This window comes from Callospermophilus lateralis, chromosome 12 (genome assembly GCF_048772815.1).
Source record: "Callospermophilus lateralis isolate mCalLat2 chromosome 12, mCalLat2.hap1, whole genome shotgun sequence".
In the NCBI taxonomy this organism is placed as follows: Eukaryota; Metazoa; Chordata; class Mammalia; order Rodentia; family Sciuridae; genus Callospermophilus; species Callospermophilus lateralis.
Window position 1 is genome coordinate 109,378,157 of NC_135316.1, and position 18,174 is coordinate 109,396,330.

The window sequence follows — 18,174 nt, forward strand, 5'->3', positions numbered from 1 at the left end:
GTTTATTCAAGTGAGTCCTTAAAAGGCACGAATACAGAAATGCCACAATGTAAGGTGGGGTGGGGCTTCAGTCTGTGGTCCCCTTGGAGGGGAGGGGCATGCCGGAGGCTGGCATGGTCCATTTTGCCGTAGGGTCACACCAGGGCACCCTGCTGGTGATGAGCTGCGCCCTGATGACTGTACGCTCCTGCCTGTATGCTCTGCCTCCATAATAAGTCTTGAGAAAACAGTGGAGCAAGAGCAAACAAGGACAGGACCAAAGTAGCCCTGGGAGCAGGGCCAGGAGGCGGGCCTTTGCACTTCGCTGGGTGCCAAAGGGGCCCCACATCTGGCCGTGAGCTTTTAAGCCACCAGTGTGAAAAGCAAAACCTGCTTAGCTTGAAATTCCCCCTGGCCTTGGACAAAGTCCACCTGTGGCCGGAGGTAGGAGAGCTGCCTGGCTGGGCAGAGCTCCTTCAGGGAAGGCTCCTGGGCACCAAGAGAGGCACTCAGCCCAGGTGCCACCAGGAGTTTCCTGGTGCTGGTACTGTTAACACTGTCAAATGTGGCCTCCCCACCAATGCCACTCTTAAAGACCCAGCTCCCTGGCCCCCCACGGCCCAGAGGCATGTGGGAGGACGTCAGAGGAGCAGGCTCTCTGGAAATGCCAGTGTGGGCTGGGATACAGTGAAGAGGGAAAAGGGAACGGAGGGAACTGGCCTGACCCCTGCAGACGGCAGGCCACAGGTGGGACATGTCCGCATGAGGCTCCGGGGGGCCTGGGCGTGGTCTCACACTCCCCTCCTGCAGGGCTGGCGGGCTCCTGCCTGGCGCGCTTCAGCACCATGCCCTTCCTGTACTGCAACCCGGGCGACATCTGCTACTATGCCAGCCGCAACGACAAGTCCTACTGGCTCTCCACCACGGCCCCGCTGCCCATGATGCCGGTGGCCGAGGACGACATCAAGCCCTACATCAGCCGCTGCTCGGTGTGTGAGGCCCCAGCAGTGGCCATCGCAGTCCACAGTCAGGACGTCTCTATCCCCCACTGCCCCGCCGGCTGGCGCAGCTTGTGGATCGGATATTCCTTCCTCATGGTAGGTGCTCCTTGTGGGTCAGCGTGGGGCTGTCCCCACCAGAGGGGCACTGTTGCACTGTTAATTCTCCACTAAAATGATTTGGGTAAATTTGGCCTGTTACCTGTGAACACCAAAAACAAACAAAAAGCTTTGTGGCTTGCGAGAGTAGAACCTGACCTGCTGTCTCTGGCTCTCTGCACAGCACACTGCGGCTGGGGACGAAGGCGGTGGCCAGTCACTGGTGTCGCCGGGCAGCTGCCTGGAGGACTTCCGCGCCACGCCGTTCATCGAGTGCAACGGGGCCCGTGGGACCTGCCACTACTACGCCAACAAGTACAGCTTCTGGCTGACCACCATCCCCGAGCAGAGCTTCCAGGGCACGCCCTCGGCGGACACGCTCAAGGCCGGCCTCATCCGCACGCACATCAGCCGCTGCCAGGTGTGCATGAAGAACCTGTGAGCCCCCGCCGCGGCGGAGGGGCCACTCTGGTGCTCACTCTTAACCGTTACCTCAGACGCTGACCCCAAAGCTGGATTTATTATTTTCCTCTAAAAACAATTTTAAAAAAAGCTACCAAAGGAATTCGGCACCGGCACCCCCTAACAGCCTACGCTGTCAGCCCGACCCGCCCAGGCCTCTGGCCACCATCCCGCAGGACAGCCATGCCCACCGCTTCACTGGCCTCTCTGCCCTCACTCCTCCCGCAAGACAGCTCCCCTGGTCCCCTCCGCCCACGGTGCAGCCAGGACAGTCGGGCTGACGCCACCTGTTCTTGCCTGGGCTCCCGCCAAGGGCTTGGTGCTGTTTCCTACGCCCGCGGGATGACAGCCCTGTGTTCTCCAGACCCTTGGAAGGGACCTGCGTCCCCTCAAGAAGGCCACCTTGTGCTTTTCCCTGTAAGACCTCACAGCCACACACACACACTTCCACCACGTCCCTCTGGGCCTCTGGGCACAGCCACACTGTGTGGAAGCAAAGACCTGGCTGGTGTCACGGGTGGGGTATAGTGTGTCCCTGGCCATGGGTCCTGGGGACCTCGCCCTCCCTTCTTCCTGGTGAGCTGTCCTCTACTGCCTGTCCATGTAACAACCACAAAATAAACGTCAGTCTTGAACTTTCTAAACCCAGGTTGGTGACTGCCTTACTTTCCTCAGAACCTGCCCCAGGGGTGCACTCCCTCGGGTCTGCCCAGCCTGGCACGGCTGGCTTGTGCTTCAGTGGCCTTCAACCCTAGACGCACAGTTGTCACTCACTTCTCAGGAGCTGCTTGCAGTTCAGTCAGGTGGCAGGAAGCAGCCCACACGCTGCCCATTGACTGGGAAAGGGCCATGTCTCCATGCAGCTCTGGGGGCATCCCATTGTCCCCGTGTCTTTCAGATCTGAGGCTGGACTGGGGAAGCCAGTCTCCAAGGACATGGCTCCAGCCCTGACTCGTGCAGAGATCAACTCACAGAATTCAACCCTTTGAAATCCAATCTCAACTTCTCTCTAGAATTCCACATAATGAAATAAGCATTCCGCCTTCTGGCGTCATTGGGAAAGATGGGCATCTGTCTCCCCTGCCTCCAGGAGCCATCTGAGAAGGACTTGCACAGGATGGTCATGAGGGCCCCTGGGCAGAGTGAAATCAGGCAGGAAAAAAGGGCAGCTCACGGGCGTGTCATGGAGGTGGGCAGTTTAGGGCTCAGTTCCACTGGGGACCTGCAAGAGAAGGCTGCAGAGGGGCCCTGAGCTGTCCATCCACCAGCTCCTGTCCCTGCTGCCCAGGCTGCCTGAGCGTGGGCATCCCCTCACACTTCCAGGGGTGCTGTCCAGGATCTGGGCTGAGCAGGCCCCTGCCAGCCTCCTGGGAGAGGGAGCAGAACACCAGCCACCGACAGGGGAAGCAGGCACTAGGCACCATCCGCCTCCACCTGACAGAGCTTGTTGCCACAGCAACGGCTGTAGAACAAAGGTGCGCACGAGGACTTGAGCACAGGGCTTAGGATGTCCAGCAGCCCCCTGAGACCCCTGGGAGGCAGATGTCCAGCAGCCCCCCGAGACCCCTGGGAGGCAGCTCTTTGCTCTGAACTCCAACCCCCACCTCAAGGGGTGATCGTGAGGACGTGACGTCCTGAAGTCTCCTGCTCGCTCCGTTCGGGCTTTGAAGCCTGTCAAAAGCCCCATGTGAAACACAGAAAGGAGGCCTTTACTTAGCCCTAAAATAAGAGAAGGCTGAGACCGAGTCCTCAGTACGTAATCAGATTCAAATGTAGACGTCCAAACAGACCAGATACGATTCCTAACCCCTGCTTGTGTTAGGCCCTCCCTACCCAGGTGACGAGGTCCCCGTGCAGAAAGACCACCAGGCTATGAACCTCGCGTCCAGCTCCATCCCTCACGGGCCCTCGAGGAAGGGCCTCGCTGGTCTCGTTTCTCAGTGTGGAGAACAGCCACCACCTGAGAGCTAAGCGTGCCGGGTGACCCACTGCCCCACCCTTTCCAGTGAGTGTGCTGCAGAGTCCCTCCTGCCTCCCAGCTGCTCCATGAAGGGACGTGGGATGCTGAGCAGGAACAGCTGAACCAGTGCACTGTGGGGAGGAGCCGTGTTCCTCGCTGCTGGGACTTAGATCTAAGCAAGCGGAGGGAACGGTCCCTGTGGCAACAGATCAGAGATGTCAGTGAAAACTCCGATCTGACTGCTGTAGCACAGAGGGTACGGAAAGGAACACAGGTCCGTGGGCAGCTAGAGCAAACAGTTGAGTGTGTATATACTGTCAGCTGAGTGGGCCTCAAAGAACCCCCAGCAGCAATGGGTACCCAGCCCGGGTCTTGGCTCCTAACACCACTCTCCAATAAAAGGAGCCAGTGCTCAGAGAGAGAGCTGATCTGAGGACCAGGGCAGGAAACACAGAGTGGACTAGACCATCTGTGGTGCCAAAAAGTAAAGAAGTGTTTACAATAAAACCCCCTCAGCCAGGAGGGGTGCTCTTGTGGTCCAGCTACTCAGGAGGCTGAGGTGGGAGGATCACCTAGGCCCATGAGTCCCAGACCAGCCTGGGCAACAGAGTGAGACCCTGTCTTAAAAAACAACGAAAAGCTCAATGATGGGAACACACGGAAGCGCCCCCAGTGGTCAGAGCTGGAACAACTGGAGCAAGGAAATAGTGTAGGCTTAGGACCCAGCCTATAAAGTCGGCGTCCACACGTCCACGTGGACACCTGAATAAATAATGCATGAGGAAGGGGCAAATCTCCCAGGCAAAAGACAGAATAAAGGATGGGGCGCTCCCTCCCACATCAGCAGTGCCCACTGCAGAGGGACTCTCCAGGGGAGACAGTAGGAATGGGGGCAGAGTGACCGACAGGAGACACCAACACCGCCCTGACCCAGGTCTGCACCAGCAGGGACGGGTCCTGTGGAGAGTGCACCCTGCCAAGGCAAGAACCTTGCTCGGCCCTGATGGTCCTCCCCAGGACCCAGAGGGCAGCCAGGTGCGCGTCATGCAGGTTCCAACCCAGCCACCCGGCACAACCCACCACACCCTCACAACTGTCCAGGCCACCAGAAACGAGTCTGAGACACCGTCTCAGCCAAGAGGAGCCTAAGGGGACACAACCTCCAAGTGTCCTGGGAGTGGTGTCCTGGAGCCAGAGAGGATGTTAGGAAAAGCAGATAAAGTCTGGACTGAGTTCGAAATCTGAGAGAGAGGGGATGGGGAGGGGGGAAGGAGAAGTGGAGGGAGGAAGAAGAGAAGAGGGGCAGGAAGAGAAGAAGGGAGGAGGAGGAGAAGGGAGGAGGAGGTCTCGGGAGCTGGCCGGAGCTGATCCATCAGCAAGCTAAATACACAGGTCCAGTTAAACGTCTGAAGAAGCAGCAGCCAGCCTCAACAGAGCACCCCCCCTGTGAAGGACGCCAGGACAGTCACCGGGAGTGGCCTCTTCCCTGTCTCACCTCGAGCTTCCATCCTGGGTGCCCAGCGAGGCCACCAGAGCTGAACCTGCCAGGTCCAAAGGAAAGCAGCTCCACGCCCAGCCAGTTCCTCCCACCCCTTCCAGAGGCACCCGCACATGTGCACAGCCCTCCGAAAGGAAGGCTGACTGTCCTGTGCCTCGCGACAGTTCTCATATTCCTCAAAACCATGGGCAGCGGCATTAAGAGCAAAGCTGCACACAGGACGCCGCTTTCCCGTGAACCCTCTTCCTCTGACGCAACTCTTTCAGAAGAGGCTCCTGATCACGCCTCCTGCAGAGCAGCTCACCTGGGCTGAGGTTGGCCGCCCCCTGCTGACCCTCAGCTCACGATCTGCAGGGGCACTTCCTCTCCCCCCACTACTCTGTGCCCCACTTCCTAAGCATCATCTCCCCCAAAGGTGGTCAAACACTCTGCCTAGAGCCAGATAACCAATTCAGCCAGCAGACACCGAGGCCCAAAGCCCCACACTCCCTCCAAGAACCAAGCTGACCTTCCTAAAGCTGCCATCTATTGTGCACTTCCTTTGGCATCACCTCTGCCACTGTCCCCTCAGCTGGAGTCACAAGCAGGAATCTGGGAAGGAAGAGGCGCTCTGTGGTGCGCGTGTCAATTTTCACTGCCAGGCATTCCTCAAAGGGTAGGGTTGCAGCTGGGAAGCCACACAGGAGGGGGCACAGGGAACCCCATCCTTCCCAGCTCACCCCTAGGAGCCCCGACTCCCCGCTCCACCGGCAGACTGACCTGTGGGGTGTCCTGCCAAATGCAGAGGTAACTCGTGGGCGCCCTGCCTCCCTTCCATGGCCAAAGTCCAAGGCAGAAGTGGGCAAGGCAGTAGGAAGATGTGGGTCCCATGATGGCACTGACCAGCCCTATGTTGCAGCCCGTCACGATGGAGGTCACCTACTCATGCGTGGGATGGACCAGCCTCACCCAGGGTGGGACCCCACTTGTGGGTGCTGACTTATTCCTAAGTCTAGCCTTAGAAAATTCAATTTCATCTGTGGGATTCCTGGGTCTTCCACACCGCACTCCTGCCAAGAGGAGCTCACTGGTGGCAACTGGGTGCCAAGATGACTTGTACACCCAAGAGACGGCTTTCCTCCATGACTTTCCTGCATGGGATGAAACGAGGGGATGACATGAGGGGCTGCTCCACTTGACCTGGGTCAGCAGGCATCCACCCACAAGTGGGAATGTGTCCAGCTGGGACACCACCCAGAACAGGGTGCCAAGAAGCCAGGACCCCAGCATCTTTCATCCTTCCCCACGGGCAGCACCGGGGGCTGAGGAGAAAGCTGCTGCTTGACGGGCGTCCCCCAAGGGGCCCAGCACAGGCAGGACCAGTTAGAGGTTGTGACACAAGAGGCTGCAGAGGACTGTTTGCCTAGCACACGAGGCACTGGGTTCGATCCCCAATACCACATAGAAATAATAAATGGAGGTACTGTGTCTTTCTATAACCAAAAAAAAAAATTTAAAGGCTGCAAGGCCAAGTGCTCAGAAAAACTGGCATACAAGGAGCTCAAAGTGACTATTTCTAGGGTATCAAATACAGGGCAACATGAGTACGTGGCATTGGTGTGCTATCCGCCCACACCAGCCACCAGACACACGGCCAGTCAAGAAAACAAGGGCCTGGTGCTCGGAGGTGGAAAATCGAATCGTAACATTCAGGAGGAAAGGAGTTTGGAATTCACCCCCACTTCAAGCTCGAACTGCAACCCAACATCACAGGACACCCTTCCTGCACAGCTTCAAAGAAAGAGCCCAGGGTGTCTCTGGGTGCGTGTTTCCTAGATTATCACAGCAGATGCACATCTTGGAAAATAAATACAACTTCTGCCCCTACAAAGGCAAATTCCCACAAATCAACAAAAAGCAATCAAACTGTCTCACATTCAGTTTCCAGTGTGCTGTTGTAAAACAAGTCTGGACCCCGGGGATCCTTTGCACAGGCGAGGCTCAGCAGGGGTCTCGGCACACATGCAGGTCTGCCTGGCACTGCCTCAGTGCCAGGCTTCACCACACACCCGAGCACACTCACTTCACAGGTGCAGGTGAACCAGGCCTGCAGCAACCCAGCAACCAGACCACAGGCCTTCAACAAAATTAGCAAACACGCCCCACAGAGAGCAGAACCACTGCCCGCACACACTGCTATCCCCACTGGCTTCCACCCCACTCTGCCTCCTTGTCCAGCCTGCTCACTCTCAATTAAATTCCTAAGAAAGGCCTGAGCGTGATGGCGCACACCTGGAATTCCAGTGGCTTGGGAGGCAGAGGCAGGAGGATCACAAGTTCAGAGCCAGACTCAGCAACTGCGAGGTACTAAGCAACTCAGTGAGACCCTGTCTCTAAATAAAATACAAATTAGGGCTGGGGATGTGCTCAGTGGTCTAAGGCCCCTGAGTTCAATCCGCGGTACCCCACATACACACTAAAAAGTTCCTAAGAAAGCAGAAATTGCCCTCTATGACTCCTCTGTCTAGAAGCTTCTAGATCAAGAGTATCCACCGCCACCCACAGCAGAACTGCAAGCGGGGTTCTGTGGCAATTGGGAACATGAGGCCCAAACAGACCTGAGCAGGACCAGACCAACAGATTGACTGCCATCATGGGTTTTCAAGCCATGGACTGGACTCACAGCTCAGCAATGGGCCAGTCTATATATTCTGGAACCTGCATGGATTTGATGTGGCTTTAAAGGAACAGAAGCCGGCCAGGCTCACCAGCAGTTTCCCCAGCAAGCAGCCCCTGGGGCTCACATAAAATCCAAATCAGTCCAGTCTCCACACTACGATTTTCCCCAAAATCATCTTTAATAAAATGTGTAGCGCACACTGTTTCAACCAATATAAAATAGGCATTCCTGATTTCGTATAAATTAAATGTGGAGAATCATTATCACAAGGTGTCAAAGTACAAGTACCAAAGGGGAGGACCACAAGGAAATCACAGTGAAAGTTCCAGAACAGCAGCAAGCATAAAGCTGCACAATGTGGTGGCCACGGAGGGTGCAGGGCAGGTCTCAGGCAGGGGACAGACCTGAGGACGGAAACCAACCACAGGTGTGACCAGGGACGCAGAGGCAGCGGGCGAGGCAGCATCCATGTCCTGGCCCTGCAGTTTCTGTGGCGCGTTCCTGTCCCCACCTCCTGGCACACGGAGGCGCCTGTGCACGCTGACCTTCATCAGTGACTAGTAGCACTCCTCGTGCATTGCACTATACAGAGACTCCCTGATTTCTTGTGCTCTTTTCTGACCCCAGCTGGCTTCCCACGTGCACAGACCAAGGGTCAGGAAGGCCCTCTGCAGGTCAGGCACAGCACCCGGATCTGGTCCGTTTGGTGGGCTTACAGCTGGTTATATCCACAGTCTGCGGCGGCCCCTCAGCCCTCTGCTGTAAGATCATCGGCACCACCATGTCAAACAGGGTTTCAAACAGGAGATCCACGTTGTACCCCGTCTTGGCGCTGGTCTCGAAGCACATCTGCTCAGCAGCCGGCACGTCCTTCTCGTCCAGCATCTTGTACTTGAGGATCTTTTTATAAAGGGCCATCGCGTCCTCCAGCTGCACCTGCTTGGGCACCCTGGGGGAAGCACATCCTCCCCCAGCCTTGCTGGGGTTATGCCCCTCCTTTTCCCCACTCTCTGCGGCCCCCTCCTCAGCGAGGTCCACTTTGTTCCCCACGATGGCAAATAGACAGTCTTTGCTGGCCGTGTCCGTCAGGCCCAGGAACCTGTCCTCCAGCTCCACCAGGCTCTGCAGGTGGTTTACGTCGTAGGTGAGGATGACAGCGGCTGCCCCCCGGCAGTACATTGAGCCCAAGCCGTGGAACTGCTCTCGCCCTGGTGGGAAGACAGGGGAAGACAGATGGGTTATTGCTCATCTCAGGACATAACACCCTGCCACACTGCACAGAGCTCCCCCACCCTGCCCCTAAAGGAACCGGCCTCCAGACGTGGCTGGAACTGGGACTGAGGCATCAATGACCAGAAGGAGGTGACCAACCAGGACCCCATGTCCAGGTAGAAGCCAGCCCAGGAAAGCAGGTAACTGACTAGGGCTCAAGCTTCCCACTGAAGCTGACCCAGCAGCCCAGGCCTCTGGAATTCTAACAGAAGCTGTTTATCAATGCTACCTGCATGACCTCAGTTCTTGCTATCACAGTCTGTGCCAGGTTCTAAAGTGGCACCAAGCAAGTCTGTTGCTAAGAAAATTCTGTTACCTCTGCCTGCAGCATGACCTTGTGGAGAACAGTTTGAAGGACACTCTTCAAGGCAGGAGCAAACCCGAGTCCAAACAGGCCTCCCTGGGACAGGTTCACACTCACAACACACACAGGGGAGGCCCCAGCAGGTAGAGCCGTACCACCCACAGCTCACTGGGGTGTCCCTGGGACCTTGGCATATTCACTGCACATGGGGACAGGCTCTTAGGAAGCCACCATACACCATGTGCATGTCCTTCTGTGAACACGGGCAGTGAACTGCGGAAGAGGTCATGAGGCTCACTTCTCATCCACGGGAGTGACCATGCTTCCAGACTCACGATGGCTGCTGCAGACACCTCCCCGGAGTCATGGTCATCACCACTCCAAAGTCACAGCAGCCACTGGACCTGCTGCTGGGCCTCACTATTGATCAGGTTAACAGTGAAACACAAATGAACATGCCCTCCACTCCCCGCTCTCTGAGTGACCTGGGGAGAGGCGAGCTGGACGAGGAGCCTGGCTGGTTTGGCAGGAGCTGGAGGTGCGTACCCTTAGGCAGGTCCTACAGCCAAAACATGGCATCTCTCAGGGTCCCAGGCTGCCTCCCTCTTTGGGAAGAGCCATCTTGGGCAGAGTTGTGTAGTTTGTGGCACAGAGCCCCCGGAGGCAAGCGGTGAGCTCTCTGGAATCCAGCACCAAAGAGCAATGTTCCTTCCCTGAGCTCACCTCCCAGATCAGTGTGGACGGCAATTCCCCTCAGGCTTCAAGTCACGTTATGTTGGACACCGCCAGGCAGAAACAGCAGGCTGTCCTATCTGTTCCCCACAACGGAAGACAATGACCAAGACCCTACAGAAACTGGCAACTGCAGACATTCAGAAAAGGAGAGCACAGGTGCTGTGGCACATGTCCTCAAGCCTAGCAACCCCGAGGGCAGAGGCAGGAGGATCCAAGTTTGAGGCCAGCCTCAGCAACTTAGTGAGGCACTCAGAACTCAGTGAGACCCTGTCTCAAAATTAAAAAGGCTGGGGACGTGGCTCAATGGTCAAGCACCCCTGGGCTCAATCCCTAGTAAGTAATTAATAAACAAAAAGAAGTGAAAGGCTTCCCCATGGTTGCCACAAGCCAGGAATTATTTCAGACACGCTGATCCTGTAGATAGCAACCAGGATCATGAGGTTTCCAACTGTGAAAAATGTCCTCAGCTCCTACCACCAGATTTCACAAGAGCAACTAAGGAACAGGGACATTCTTCCACTGACCCTGGAAGAATTTTTTTCAAGTCTCTGTTACATAGTTCATTCGGGACAAAAAGAGAACTCTGTTAATGCGTGTGCCTAAAATAGTTTTCCACTCGCCTTTTAAAAAACACTAAAAAAATGAAATAACTGTTCCAAAAAAAACCTTGGAGCAACTACAGAAAAAACAAGAATCCCAAATGCCAGCCGGCATGGGGCATATATGGGGCTGCCACTCAATCCACATAATATGTTGACCACTCCTCTCACCAGTATAGGCAAATTAAATGCAGTTACCAAGCTAAAGAATTTACAAGCCAAGCTTGTAGATTTACAATTTACAAGTAGTTTCCCTGCCTGAAATTCTTAAATATTGTTTTAGATGTAATCTGTAGCCTTTAGGACTGCTAAGGGAATTCCTGGGCTGCTCTCGGGTGTCCTAAGCTAGCTCGTTCTGGCAACGTGGGGCAAGTCTACAACAGGACAGGCTGGTCTACGGAGCACAGGTGCTGAACTTACTGCTAAGTGAATGTCAGTGGGAACCCTGGTTGCTATTTCAAGCATGAAAAGCAATGAAGATAAATTGGTAAGTCACAAGACCTGAACTGGCACATCAGCTTTGCCAAATTTGCAGTGCATTTGAAGCCAAGCCTCCCAATAAGTTTCCCAGTGGTTTGTGAATGCAAGCTGAGCTAGAAAGCCAGGCACCAGCTGCTCGCCTGCTATGAATGGCCCCTCCACCTCTCCGGACACCGACTTCCTGTCTGCAAGGACAAGCTTGCACTGGGCAGTTTGTGAGTCCTGCCCTATCACAGAGCATCCCACCCTTGCCCTCTTAAGTATCCATTCTGAAGCTGAAGCTCGCGGAATCCCAGTAGTTTCCTTCACTGGAGCTTCCCTGGGGAACTAAGCCGTCTCCTGGGCCAGAACACCACAGAAAACTCTCAAGTTGGTTCAAGCTCAGCCCACACAGCAGAGGGTCAGAGCCGAGGAGCCAGGTCAGCGGAGCCAGGCTGGCAAGAGTGGCCCAGCCACTGCCCACAGGGCCCCAATGGAAGCTGCAGCCCACGACAGCCCCAAGTTCAACTTGTTCAGGAAACATTTCCAGAATGGTCCGTCCAGCCCTGTGTCACCAACTCAGGCTTGTTATGTTGATCGTCCCCGGGGAAAGGAAACCTGGGATCTGTAACAGTGCTCCGGTTCCTGCTCAAGCATGCTGCTGCAAAGACTCCAGATCTGCAGCGGAACTGACTGGAAGCTCACCAGGGAGTCCAGAGCAGCTGCAAGGGGCCAGCACGGGGGTCCATGGCCTACCCAGCCCAGCTCGGAACGGGGAACCAGACACCAGCTTTGTCATCCTGATGGGGAAGGAACTGCTCGTCCCCACAGTCACTTCCCTACACCAGGTACAGGAGATTCCTGGTTAGTGACAGAGCTACGTGTGGTCAGTGGTGGGTCCTCCAGGTTTATTACACAGTTTCCCCAGCACCACGAAGTGGGCCTTCCCCTTCCCTGACTTCACCCAGGGAGAAACCCAGGCACAGGACAGAGCAGGCAGCAGGAATGGAGCCCAGACAGGAACACTGCTCCAGACAACCCGGGGAGTTGGGTTGGGTCCAACCTCCCTCCCAACAAGAGCGAGGCAACGGGGTCTTGAAGTGGCACATTCTGGCAGGAGAAAAGCCTGTCCCTGTCCCCTGTCCCCTGATGGGCATTCTGCCAGGAACATGGGCATTAATGGTGAGTGGCCATCTACCTGGAAGTTCCAAAATGCAGGCAAAGATCCACCCTGGGGGTGGTGCGGGCAGGAGGTACTAAAGAGACAGATTCCAGAGAAGTCTAGAGTCAGTCCCCACACTGTGAGCCTGGGCAAGACACAAAGCCATTAGGAGCCTCTGTTTCCCCAGAGCACCTGTCAAAATTGGCGGAGAAATTGAATCAAGTCCCACGGGCAGACTGCTTAGGAGCGTGCCTGGCATGCGCTAAGCCCTATTTGAGAGTTTATTAAATAAACTGAGTTAGATTCCTCCCAGACCCAGACAGACCCCGCCTGTGGTCTCCTCGTCAGTACAAATGGTCTCCAGTGGAGTCTCCAGGTCTCCACGTCTGCAGCCAATGGAGCCCTGCATTTTTCTTATTCTCAGAGGATGACCTTCTCCCTGGTCCTGGTCCTGGTCCTGGTCCTAGAGGTTGAAAAATGGTCCAGACACAGATGAGGAAAACGGGAGTCAGCGCCTCAGCAACCCCAGTCGCCATCAGGGGACTGACACTGCCCGACGGCTTCCTGCTTTACTGCCTCCCCAAAGCCAGCCAGTCTCACCAGCGCATCTGTGACTTCTGTCTAAAAGGTCTAAAACCACTGACATGTGGATATGGCCAGAAATCACACCACCCCGCCACACGTTCTAGACATTGGGGGGGTTAGCCATCAAAACACTGGTGCTCAGACCCCACATGGAGAGGGCTCAGGGGCTCCCCAGCTGGCCGTGACCCCAGAACAGGAGTCTCCAGCTTCCCGTCTGAAAGCAGAAGTGAAAGGCAGCTACAGGGCTGGGGGGCTCACATGGCAGAGGACCTACCAAACACCCGGGAAGCCTGGGTCACATCCGAGCACCACAGATAAACAGGCAACTGGTGACATGCACTGCTGTGGTTCAGCTGACACCTGACCTGCCAGGACACGTAGTCGCAAACACAGGAGGAAAGGAACCTAGAACCGCTTCTCCCAGTCTCAATCCCATGGCCCACTGGCAGGACACTCGCAAAGCCATCACGGGCACTGAGAAGAAGGTGACACACAGATGCACACACCCGGAGAGGGGACAAGATACAAACGCCAGAGCCAGGGCCGCGGCAAAGAGCAAGAGGGCTTGCTGCCCTGCGGGAATATTTTTAAACAAAACCGGTCCCCGACGTTCCCAGTTTCCATCCACAAATGCTGCCAGGAAGGTTCCCGTGGATCCCTCTCAGGGTCTGATGAGCTGCGACGGATGTTCACAGCCCGGACCCACGTCCACAGGTCCACAGGTGAGGGCACCCCATCCCACCGCAGCTGTGCTCCAACCGCCTGACAGGAACGGTCCAGGGAGCAACACCCCCAGGCACACTGGCCAAGAGGAGATGGTCAAGGCTCTTGGTGTCACAGGAAGAAAGGGGTGACACCTTCCCTCAGGCTCACGAAAGCAGCTGGGCTTCCTGGGCCCTTGTGGGGCACAGCCACTGCCCCAGGGGAAGAGAGTGAGAGGCCAGTGGGTGAGGGCCTCTGGGGGACTCCTCAGACACTGAGCACTCTAGATGAGCAGCCAACGGGCCACGCTGACACCCATGACAGGTCACGGCAACTCGGTCAGCCCACGGGGCCAGTGATCTGTCCAGTGGTATCTGGATGTTGCTGTGATGGCATTTTGTAGAGGGGGCTAACACACTGGGACCCGGAGGCAGGCTCGGACCTCCAGAACACGGTGGCCCCATCCAACCCACTGCAGGCCCTGTGTGCAAGGTGAAGTTCCAGGAGAAGAACTCGGCCCAGACAGAACAGGGTCCTGCCCGTGGTCACACACCCCACTGGTCTGTCTGTCTGGTGAAGCCGGCCTGACCAACACTCTTGGAGTGACCTTTCATTTCTTAGGACAGGCCCCCTGCTCCACCATCGCGGCAGCCCTCTGAGGCCCCGTTCCCTCCACAGAGAGCACAGAGACAGGCATGTATCAATGGCAGCCTAGGGCCCATGGGTCCTTCCCTAGGACAAGGACATGGATAGTCCAGTGTACCACCCTGGTCATGTGCCCAAGGGGAGGAGGAACAGCAAGAGAAGGGGCTTTTCAGAAAACTGAAAGTATCGCTTTGACCCCAACTGGCTACTTCTCCTTCGAGGGTGCCTTTCAGCCCCGCCGTCCAGGCCGGTTCTTTCCAAACGCAGGTCCCATGACGGAAATCCCCTGCTGCAAGCTCCCTGGCCAGCTGTGGGCTTCAGGGTGAACTGCAGACCAGATGTTCCTTCCAGGCTCGGCAGGCTTCCAGTGCCGGCTTCCAGTGCCAGGAAAGGTGTGGCTCTTGGGGAGCGCAGGGGCGTCTCTCATGGGAGGCGGAGAAGGCAGCAAGAAGTTTAAATTTTGAGTTCTTCCTGGTTTTGAAGTGACCTCCTCTTATTCTTTTTTATTCCTAATATTTTTTTCCCATAAGAGGAAATTCTCATAGCCTTCAACCTTTCTGCACAGGCTGCCTAATGATCCCAAAAAATGTGTCCACAGAACCTGGGAATGGAATCCAATTTGGAAAAGCTGTCCTTAAAGAGGCAATTAAAGTTAGAATCCAGAGGAGCACTTTTTGAACCTCCCTGTGGGCGCTAAATCCAATGACACCTATCCTCAGAAAAGACATACCCTGGAGCAGAGACTGGAGTGGCCACAGCTGAGGAGCCCCTGGAGGCTGTGGGAATGGCCTGGGACACCCTCCTGCCCTAGAGCCTTCAGCTGACGCCTGGCTGGGACTTTGACCTCTGAGCTGAGGAATCCCTCACAGCATCTGCAGGAATCTGACACCTTCTAGGCCTTCTGCAGCATGAGCACTGGCCACCCAGGTGGTGGACATCAGCACACCCAGGGCCTCTGAAACAGATGCACAGATGGCAGGCAGGCAGGTAATCTGAACCCCTGGGAACAGTGCTGGACAACAGCCCATAACTCCCCAGGCATAAGGCACAGGATCAGGCGAGAACCACCACCAGGCAGGTGATTCTCCTGCCACCCCAGCCCTGCCTCAGTGTGACTCACCTGTCGGCTCCCACAGCACATCCAGCCAGCACCATCCATCCGGCCATTAGCCATGGAAACCAGCCTCTCCCACCGTCTGCACTCAGAACTGGCTCAGAGGCCCCCAGGCCCCTTGGCCTCCTCCTCACCCCGACAGTCCTTTCCAGGTGAATCTGTGCTCACCCTGAGTCCCACCCCAGACCAGGACGAGAGCCAAGGGGGTGACCCACCTCCTCGTGGCCAATCAGTCCCAGGACTGGGAATCAACTCTTCCTCAAACTTCTACGTGTTCGCCTTCCTCACCACCGTGACCTGCCTGGAGGCCAAGGGCAGCACCTCTGGCCTGGTCTGTGCCCCTCCATTGCCCCTCCAGCCCATCTTCCGTGCCCCAGAACCACCCTCTGCAGCCACCCCTCCATGTGGCCATGACCTCTCCAAAATGCTGGGCTCTCCCCAGGCCCCCTCCAGGACCCAGCCCGCTCCCAGCTCCCTGGCAGCACCCACTCTGGCTCGCTCTTCCTGCACGGGGCTGCTCAGTGGCCCGCTCGCCCACGGGAAGTGGCAGGCTGAGGCTGCACAAAGCGCACCAGCGCTGTCCCTCCTGGTCCCTTCACTGTTACAGACACGTCTAATCTGCCAGGCGCGGTGGCACACGCCTGCCATCCCAGTGACTCGAAGGCTGAGGCAGGAGGATCTCAAGTTCCAGGTCAGCCTGGGAAACCTAGTGAGCCCCTGTCTCAAAAATAAAATTAAAAAAAGGACTGGGCTGGGGGTGTAGCTCAGTGGTACAGCACCTTGGGTTCAATCCCCAGTACTTAAAAAAAAAAAAAGAACTCCAGCTTTTTGACATGTGACGATGTGACAATGTGCATGAAATGGTTCCTCTTGTTCCTCTTGTTCATCACTGGCTGACCAGCACATCCAAAAAATATATAAAATAGGCCCCACCTGTAATTTAATGTTCTCTGATAGCCACATTTTAAAATCTAATAGGTGACATTAATTCCACTACTTTTTATTCAACACAGCCAAAATACTGCTACTTTACTATCTGGTCCGCATACAACTCCAGAGACAGGGCTGGGAATGGGGTGTGGTGGCAGAGCACTTGCCTAGCATGAGCAAGGCTCTGGGTTCCATCCCAGCACTACAGAATTGATAAATCAAACCACCAAGTTGGCCTTTTGGGTACTAACATTTCTAAGTCAGGTGTACATCTCATGTGAGGACCACGCCCCCACTGGATATGGCCACGTCCCCAGTGTTCCAGTCGCACGTGGTCAGTGGCTGCACGTAGGCAGTGTCCATGTGAGCAAGTTCTCTGAGGCAAGAGCCACAGGCAGCATGTCCACCCTGGGCATCAAGCACAGTCCTCAAGACATGTGGACACTCAAGGACCTTTTGTGAGGGGCGTGGTGGAGCCATGAAGCTCTGGCAGCAGATGACCTACACCTGGTGGGCCACGGCTCCATGTGCCTCGGCTCACTGATCCTCACACTCCTAGGAAGCCCCCATCTTCTCCCTAGTCTCACCCACAGGCCGAGGCCCAGCTCTGGGCTCTACTTCCCACCCTCTGCCTGCCCTAGCACCTCACAGCCCAGGTCCTGCCACAAACCACCTGAGGCAGCTGGCTCTTTTGTGGATGGCCAGATACAGTCCGGCCTTAGTGCAGGCCTCCCAGCATCACTGCGCCTCGCCCTTAACCCCAGGCGGGGACCAGCACCCAGGACACAGTGGCTGGCTTCCACTTCTCCCCTTGAAGGTGGGCCAGCATGCCGGGAAGCACCGCCTAGTGTTCAAAAATGAGATGTTTATTATGTGCCCGCTGTTACGGGGTGGACTGTACCCCCAGAAAAGGTCCATCCAAGTCCTAATCCCCACACCTGTGAATGTGGCCTTAGTTGGAAATGGGGTCCTTAACGGGATGTGATGGTGTCCCTATGAGAAGTGCAGGTAACAGGGACGGACATACAGGAGAGGATGGGGTGAGTGCAGGAGAAGCCGCCTAAAACAGAGGCAGACCAAAGTGACGACCCACCAGCCAGGACTGTGAGCACCCACGGCAGAGGGGAGAGAGGAGCGGAACGGGGCCTCCGGAGGAGAGGGATCTGCCAGCACCTGGGCCTCAGACGTCCAGCCTCCAGACTGCCAGAGGCTGGGCCCTGGTGAGCCGCCCCTGTTGCTCATCTTTGTCACCGGCAACGCCAGCCCCATGGCACGGCCCAAGCCGCAGACCCTCGGCCCCCACCTCCCCAGTGAGGACCAGAAACTGAACAGAAATCAAGACTTCCCTTCCCCCAACCAGTGACGTGCAGGGCTCCGACGGGCCAGGGAGTTCTCCTCCCTCAGAGAGCAGGAGGCACAGCCAGACGGTCATGAACTTCAGCAAAGCAGAAGTAGATAAGGACGGCTCAGATGACCCTGAACTTGCGTAACCAAACTCACGTGCCCTCTCCCCAGCCAAAGCTGGCCGAGCCGCCCGCTTCCTGAGTGCAAGTGGAGATCAGGAAGTCTCCCCAGGGCAGGGATGGCCAACACTGCCTCAATTCACAGTTGGTAACTCAACCCCAGTCAGCAGTGACCTTCGCTCTCTAATCTGATTCACACAGTGAGGAACAACCACCCAAGCCCAGCTCTGTCCTCCTTGAGAAATCCAGAAGGAAGAGGTGGCGACCAGAGAGAAGGGCATTCAAGAAAGACCAGCACTAACCAGCAGACGGGAGGGCAGCAGCTGCACTGAGGGGGCGCTGCCACAGACTCGAGGAGCCGGCAGCCCACGGTGGACAAAGAGCTCAGGTGGCCCAGGGTCACTCAGACGTAAAGAGCCACACCCTCAGCAAGCACAAGGGACGTGCCAGGTTCCTATTCTGGATGTATGGTATTCCAGTTCTTACAGTGAGTGCAGGGAGTATTAGTCACAGTGAGCACCTCTCTATACCCAGCTGGCTCCACGCTCC

General features: G+C 56.3%; 2 protein-coding genes across 2 annotated transcripts in view; one reads left to right on the forward strand and one right to left on the reverse strand.

The window, feature by feature from the left end:
- Col4a2 (collagen type IV alpha 2 chain) overlaps positions 1 to 2,182 on the forward strand; it is a 148,923-nt gene extending 146,741 nt beyond the window's left edge. Inside the window, exons 47-48 of the mRNA XM_076872639.2 lie at positions 790 to 1,076; positions 1,261 to 2,182. Coding sequence (XP_076728754.2) covers positions 790 to 1,076; positions 1,261 to 1,518 — 545 coding nt within the window. The 3' untranslated portion in view covers positions 1,519 to 2,182. The remainder of the gene's footprint in view (positions 1 to 789; positions 1,077 to 1,260) is intronic.
- Positions 2,183 to 7,825: 5,643 nt separating this feature from the next.
- Rab20 (RAB20, member RAS oncogene family) overlaps positions 7,826 to 18,174 on the reverse strand; it is a 29,243-nt gene continuing 18,894 nt past the window's right edge. Inside the window, exon 2 of the mRNA XM_076872655.2 lies at positions 7,826 to 8,863. Coding sequence (XP_076728770.2) covers positions 8,331 to 8,863 — 533 coding nt within the window. The 3' untranslated portion in view covers positions 7,826 to 8,330. The remainder of the gene's footprint in view (positions 8,864 to 18,174) is intronic.